Source organism: Branchiostoma floridae, chromosome 13, assembly GCF_000003815.2.
Source record: "Branchiostoma floridae strain S238N-H82 chromosome 13, Bfl_VNyyK, whole genome shotgun sequence".
Taxonomy (NCBI): domain Eukaryota; kingdom Metazoa; phylum Chordata; class Leptocardii; order Amphioxiformes; family Branchiostomatidae; genus Branchiostoma; species Branchiostoma floridae.
In genome coordinates this window covers 16890026-16897859 of record NC_049991.1, presented here as the reverse complement: position 1 = coordinate 16897859, position 7834 = coordinate 16890026, and the positions used below count along the sequence as shown (strand labels likewise).

At 43.7% G+C, this 7834-nt stretch overlaps 1 protein-coding gene across 1 annotated transcript in view; it reads right to left on the bottom strand.

The window, feature by feature from the left end:
• Positions 1 to 7834, bottom strand: part of LOC118429686 (glutamate receptor ionotropic, kainate 3-like) — a 37598-nt gene continuing 29764 nt past the window's right edge. Inside the window, exons 12-16 of the mRNA XM_035840282.1 lie at positions 5436 to 5674; positions 4847 to 4986; positions 4377 to 4510; positions 600 to 797; positions 1 to 147 (exon numbers count right to left, since the gene is read on the bottom strand). Coding sequence (XP_035696175.1) covers positions 58 to 147; positions 600 to 797; positions 4377 to 4510; positions 4847 to 4986; positions 5436 to 5674 — 801 coding nt within the window. The 3' untranslated portion in view covers positions 1 to 57. The remainder of the gene's footprint in view (positions 148 to 599; positions 798 to 4376; positions 4511 to 4846; positions 4987 to 5435; positions 5675 to 7834) is intronic.

Below are 7834 nucleotides of genomic sequence, written 5' to 3'. Positions count from 1 at the left end.
GATGAGGACGTCGAGGAAGCCTGACTCCCTGGCTGAAAGATCTTCTTGGAGAAGACTTCAGTGTAAGGCGATACTTCGGCAAGGCGATGCCAACCCGCTCTTCTTGAACAGACGTCCAACAGTTCGCAAGGTGCAATCTCGGTTGGCCTTATATAGACAAGGAAAAATCCAATACTTATTACGTACATCTCAAGGAGTTATTATGGATATTTCAACCGGTAGGGTGTTTTTAACTTCGGCTGATTCGACAGCTCGTTCTTGTTGCCATTGTTCTTGTTCTCCCTAAGCCAGAAACATCAAATTTTGTATTTATTTTATCTATTGGTTTAGCTGTTTGGCACGCACAGACGCCAGGGTTGCCCAACTAGCCTGTGGCTATTACAAAGGGCTAGCTAAACTGGAGGCAAGCTCGAAAACCCACTCATCCAACAGGGATATATAAAAGTTCTACCTACCCTGACCGCAATACTAATTTGTCTTTTAAATCAATGACATCATTTTTACATTTTGAATCATATTCTTATCATAGCCCGCAGAGAGAGTTCGACGACAGTGCCGTCCTAGGGGTATAATGGACAGGAGGGGTTCTAAGTCTTCACCTGATAGTCCAGTAGAACGTTATCGCTGATGTACGCGTAGTTCTCTGTCTTCGCCTTCCTGATGCCTTCAGCCATGCTCTCCACGTAGGAGTCACGTGCCCGCATGACCGCCGCCATCGTCTTGAAGGGTTCGATGTTCGACTCGTCGAAGAAGCTTTGTGTGGCCGAGTCCCGCTGGACGCCGTAGACGATCTCGTTCTTGGTGAAGAGAAATGTTGATAAAAATAACATTTAGTAAAAACGTACCACTAAAAAGCAAACAGAGATGCTAGAAGAATAATATATAGAAGCTATACTACTCTCTCTGGCAGAACATTTAGATTGTAAGCATACACACGTATGTTCACACAAACACAGAGAGGGGAGGGGGGGCAAAACCAATACCTCAGCAACTTGGGGTAAGTACAAACATTTTTGATCAACTCAACTTTGTACATGCCAACATCTAACAGAGAAAATAGCTAATGTGGATACGTGATAATCGAACTGCATACAATTGATAACTCATCATTTTTTGTTCATTGCCGTGAAAAGATTGTGGCGTTTACATCGTCACTTAAGGTACTTCACCTGGCTAAATTGGCATTTCGACCCACTCTTTTATCATTAATGATTTGAGGAAGAATGGAGCAGTGACGAATACTGATAGATGGGCATGAAAGAATTCTAAATCTTAAAAGTGCTCTGGGCCATATGGATGGCGTCATCAGGTTTTATTGCCCTTAATATCATTTATGTCTATGAGAAAATGCAGCACTTTAATACATACCACTGCAATGAAGCTATATTTTTCAAGCTTTTGTGCTCTAAAAGGGCACAGAAAAGGACACGCGCTGGTTTTGACAGTTAGACTTATAACTTTGTTTTGGGTGCGCTCACGACTCTGTCGGAAGATTTATAGCACTTGGCAAGCTGATGGAAGCGCGCACGCAAAAAATCTATTTCAGTCATGAATTATTGCCACCATTATTGACATCAATCTCCCAGAAATTCTCTTACTTTGATCAGCGCGGTCCATCAAGCATCTGCGAGGTGAAGGTGAAGTTCATGAACAGACAAAGTAATAACTTCGACTGTCGAAGCCTGCGTGTGCCCTTTTCCGTGCCATTTTGAACCACGATGCCGTAGGCGTGTTTCTTGCCCCGAGTAAAGCAGTTTGTACTGTGACCTATACAGTAATGTGGCATTTTGATGAGATCATTCATCCGTAGAAATGACATATATGTCAGATCATTGTTTTCTTGTGCACTCTCACGCGCGCAAAACTATGAATGAATGAAGAGAGGGCTTAGGAAATAACAGGGAACGTTGGTATGTTGGTTTGTGTCGATTGGAGATTGGAGGGAGCTTTGAAGTTAACTTTGCACATATCGAAGGCTCCATTAGCAAGGCGACCTTCAGATGCGGATTTGGTGATTTGTTGACGTGTTCATTACACTAAACTCCATGTACAGTGGGATTACGCTGGCTTTGTAGTATCGAATATTGGTATCCACGTGAAGGAAATAATTGAGCTGGCAATCCTTCGCACCACCCTGACAGCTTCAGTGCATAATAGCATCAACAGGTCTGATCTATTAAGGTGTTCAACCTGCGTTTCATGCACCGTGGGATTATGCTAGCCTTGTAGTATCGAATATTGACGTCTATGGAGCGGAAAACATCATTGGCGCTGGCCTTGGTAGTATAGGATATTAGCGGTTATGCATTCTTGGCCTGCTGGCAATCCGAAGTACCACGTGCACCCTGACTGCTTTGAACAGTGCATCAGGCTTCAACAGGTTTGAAGATCTATTAAGATGTTTCCTGCGTTTCATGCACCGTGGGGTTATGCTGGTCTTTGGTAGTAGATATTGACGGCCATGCATCCTTGACCTGGCAATCCGAAGCAGTTTTTTTCAGCCATGTACGATAAAAACGTGCATATCAGGAGGTGGTCCCCTCTGAGAGCTCATCAGCAAAGGGAAGGGAGGCTTCATAATTGTCAGAGAAGTCAGTTTTTATTCAAAAACAACTGGTAAAACGATCCCACGGGATCTTGTTACTACGAATTATAATAGCCATTTCCTGAATTTACGCTGCAGTAACCACCATTATTTACTGCCATAATCCCCGAGTTTGACAAGTTGTACCTCATTCGCCTGATCAAAACTGACCTGTACATATACATGGATATTAGCTTTGTTTCTAATTTTATATGATGTCTAGGAAAGACTGATTGTACGTCGATGAAGATTAGATATCCAGGTAATATGATATGCCAAAAAGTAGTTACTCAAGTAACTGGATATGATTTTGGAAACTGTCAGACGTTTCAGATAGTATCCACTAGTTTTCGTCAGTGACACTGAACTGATCTGGAATTGTCTTCATTCATAGTTAGGGTACAAAAGACCAATTTCTTGCAGATCACTGAGACTGAAACTGGTCTTTTATACCCGAACTATGAATGAAGACAATTTCAGATCACTTTAGTGTCGCTGACGAAATCTAGTGGATGCTAGTTGACAAGTTTGATCGTTTCCGAAATCATAACCAGTTGCTTGAGTAACTGCAAGAATCATTGTAGTTACGCGGCGCTGTCTGTTCGAGATCCTCACAAACTCGTCAATCTTTGGCAAAGCCCGAGTCATCAATCAACTGTTTCTTCTGTCTCCGATAAGCTCATGTGATTTACCGTTTAGTATGCTCTAATCCTGACACCCGGATTGTGTTTAATCCTGGATCACCAGGATATGCCTTCCATCCACCCACATTAGTAAGATTATGTTTAATGCTGGATCAAGAGGATATGTCCACCCACATCAGTCAAAAATGGAAAACTTTGTTGAGTTCAGACACTGAGTGGGGGAACATGATTTGCTCGGACATCCAACATTGTCGCAACAATGAAACAGATTTTACCATTCGGGTATGAAAGAAATCTGTAAGTTGAGGCATATATTTTCTAATTTTGCAGCTTGAGTGTAATATTTTTGGAAACGGAAGAGGTTGATATGCAGGGCGAAGTCCTCCGGATCCATATCATTAAGTCAGTGTGGCCTTCCTAAAATATAAGTCTGTTCTACTATCCCTAAAGCTTGTTAGGGAGTACACGATAACGGGAAGTGGTGCTACCTGGGCGGCCAGATCCTCCACACTCACTATGGTGGTCCAGGATACGCTTTCCATCCACTCACTTCGGTCAAAGATGGCAAACTTTGTTGATTACAGAGACTGGATTCAAAGTGAAGGAACGCATGATTTGCTGTTCTACTACCTCTTACTCTTGTTAGCGAGGACACGATATCGTAAAGGTGTGCTACCTGTGCGGCGAGATCCTCCACAGCCTTCCATCCATCCACATCGGTCAGAATGACAACGTATGACTTGCTATTCTACTACCTCTTAACCTTGTTAGTGAGGACACGATAACGTGAAGTGGTGCTACCTGGGCGGCCAGATCCTCCACAGACTCACTATGGTGGTCCAGGATACGTTTTCCATCTACCCACATCGCTGAAAGATGGCAAACTTGTTGATTACAGACACTGGATTCAAAGTGGAGGACCGTATGATTTGCTGTTCTACTACCTGTAAATCTTGTTAGTGTGTACACGATATCGTAAAGGTGTGCTACCTGTGCGGCGAGATCCTCCACAGATTCTATGGTGGTCCAGGGTATGCCTCACATCCACCCACATCGGTCAAAGATGACAACGTATGACCTGCTGTTCTACTACCTCTTAATCGTATTATTGAGGACACGATAACGTAATAATAATAAAGGTGTGTTACCTGTGCGGCCAGATCCTCCACAGACTCTATGGTGGTCTCCAGGCGGCTGATGGTCAGGAAGGCAGCCAGGTTGGCGGTGTAGGTGGCGATCACGATCAGGATACCCATGCCCCAGAATATCGACGTGATGCGGCCTGGTGGAGACAATATCATCAGATGACCAAAACCTCTACTAAAAGCTAAAGCAAAAGTTTCCATTGTGATGCGTATCTCCAACAACCTCTACTGGACGATATTGAAGACGATCGAGAACAGTTCTATTCAAAATAGAGTGGAGGAGTAGAGTTAAGCAAGATGAAGGAAACAATTACACTCGTACTAGAAGTCTTTTCCTTAAAGTTCCAGCTGTGGCCAACGATAATCTTTCTAAATTCTGCGGATCTAAGCTCTACTTGCTTTTACCTGCTTTCCTACCATGGGGTCCCTCAGAAATTAGGGACAACCTGATTGTCTTCGCAGCTACTACCAACCTGACGGAGCTCGTGGGAAGAACTCCGGTCCCTGCTGGATGAGAGCTGCGAAGGAGTGCCACAGGGACTCTGCGAATGTGTAGGGCGATTCCTCGTCCAAGTCTCCTGACCCGCTACTGTCCTCGTCCATTGGGATGCCACTGGGAACATTAAAGATATTACAACTTGGTCTTTACTGCACTTTGAAGGTTGAAAAAGCAACAGATGAATGGCAAAATTTCAGACAATGCCGGCAATGTATCCACTGGTAGTGGAGATGATTTGCAGTGTTTTGGGTCGCATTGTATGTTCTATTAATGTGTTGCAGAGTGTTTCATAAGACACTTTGGTGGCGGATTTGCAGAAAAGACCTTTGCAACAGACCTGAGTCAGATTACAGATGTGCCCTTTGTGGCAGAATTCTCGAATAGAATGTTTATCCGATGCTGTAAGGCTGATGTGAATTAGGATTTTGCCAATGTCAATATTGGCCGAAGAAAGTCATACATATATCCATGCCTGTGCAGGTATTTATTGTCATTATGATGACACTCATCACACAATCGTGCCTAACACCCTGAGCAATACCCAAATCCAAAGAGTTGTTTACCTGTACGGGCTGAGTTTGTTGATGACTGACTGGATGATGGCCACCGCCAGTGTGGTGATGAACACCAGAGCCCACAGCTCGGGCTGGAAAGGGCGGGAGAAGTTCATGATGTTGTACTCTGCCCGGGCCTTCTTCCTCATGATGAAAGTGGAGCCGGCCTCAATGTACGGCAGGGTGAAGTCCACATCCTCCTCCCGCTCTGCCGTGATGGTCAGGTCTGTCACTGCCATGTCTGCTTTCTGTGGGAGATATACAAACGTGTTACTGTCTACAAACCAAACACTTTTCCTGTACCAGCATGAGTTTGTAGACGTAGGTAGGGTGAAGTCCACATCCTCCTCCCGCTCTGCCGTGATGGTCAGGTCTGTCACCACCATGTCTGCTTTCTGCGGGAGATATGCACACATGTAAGTCAGTGTCTAGTCTGTTAGTATCTTCGCCAGGCTCTCTAAGGCGCAGATAAAGTCCTTAGCTACCGGGGTATTTGTTCGCTTTCCGTAGGGTTTTACGCAGTAGGAGTTTCCCCAGTAGGAGTCTAATAGTATGTAGACGCCACAAAGTCTAGCTTGACCTAGCTCAGAACAGACAGGAAATAAGGTTAGCACAAATACGTTATTTTCTACAAATCATATATTATTCCTCTACCAGCACGAGCTTGTAAACGTAGACTTAACTCTTGGCAGCTAAACTTTCTTCCAAAGTGGTGGAAGTACTTTAATTTGTTTTTGCATAACTTCACAAAACACCTTTTGTACTCTCTGAACAGTGCAATATGCTGACGTATGCCGAAGCAATTTCGGCTGATTTCACTCCGGCCTGAAGACTTACAGCTCCTACAGAATCCAATATCCAGTCCGAATGAAGACTGAATTGGTTCAGTTACTGTGGCGTGTCCTGTAGCAGCAATACGCTGACCTCTGACCGGGACGCGCGAAGAAAAGTGGCAGTTACGAACACGTGTTAAACACCTGCCAACCCAGGCGTGAAGCTGAACACATGTCATATGCTGAGGGCGGAAATAGAGGATACTGCTCAAAATGAAACTTTCTTTTCAATCTCAACGCTACGGCAAAGAAATTCCATGCATGAGAGTTGGATAATTCACGAAGATAGAAAGATAGAATAGGTATATTAGTCGAAGTTGTTGCAGAAATCGATAGCATTGATGTGCATCAGACAAATCAAAAGGTAAGCATACACATTACGGAACAAGGATTTCCCCTTCATTAGTCTTCATGCAAGCAGAAAATTGCTCCGATCGAAGTGTACTTTCCATCTAGCCGTTGTGTAACCACAGAAAATCCTGCAACCAGCTTTCCCTAGCCTGATTTAATCGCGCTTCTTAGGCCCGTCCTACATTGCCGCGGGAGGAGTCTACAAGCTCCGGATAGCGGAGTTTGCGTTACACAGACTAAGCTTTCCCACCCTTTTCTGACATTTACATTAGTCACGGGGCTATTTCCATGACGACACATCTGAAACGATGTTCATTAGGATTATCAATCGTTATGGGACTGACTGACTAACTGTCCTTTAGTGAAGAAAAGCTTTTTGGAATTGGATGAGAACGGTGAAACGACTCCGAGCTTCTATCATACACCGACATATGCATATCCACATTCTGCCCACATATCGTCCAGCTGTTAATTTCCCTGGGGAGCGCCTAGCTCACGGTTTTGCCTACAGGGCTAAAGCTCTAAGCAACGATATAAAACATTTACAAAAGGACTTCTAAGTTCAGAAGAATTCTAGAAGACATTGAGTAATGTGGAGATTGTACAAACGTATAAACTAGACAGTGAGCTATATATTACACTTGATACTGAGCTTATGTCTTTGCAATGTTCTTTGGTGATTGCAGGCCATCTTCATTTTGCACAGTAGCAACAGAATCCTGAGCTCTTCCATAGAGCAGCATGACAACGCTTGCTGACAATGATTGAGGGTTGTTCAAAACTTTCTTAAAGTTTGTTGTCCTGTTTTAAAGAGCTCTCCAAATAAAATAAAACCAAGCAAATGAACCATATTTTGCTGCAATTAATAATGTGAGAGTACTACTCTATAAAACTACTGGTATCATCCACAGGACACATTCATACAAACCCAATTGCAAGTCCACTTAACAAAATTGTTCTGCCGGCTGATCTTTTTTGAGCTAAACATGTAACCTTCGGCTTGACCTGCTTTCAAAGGCTTAAACCAAAATGACACGGATCACGTTGTTTTATGGGCTTGTCATCATGATCCATTAATGTCTCTCATATATACTTACATTCTTGGTAAATTTACCGAAGAGGAAAAAGTGAAGGCCACATAGCCTGTTTGAGGCCGTATGGGCATTGGGTTGTTGATCCACTGTGTTGATCCACTGTGCTAGCCTCCATAGCAGGCTTTCTGGG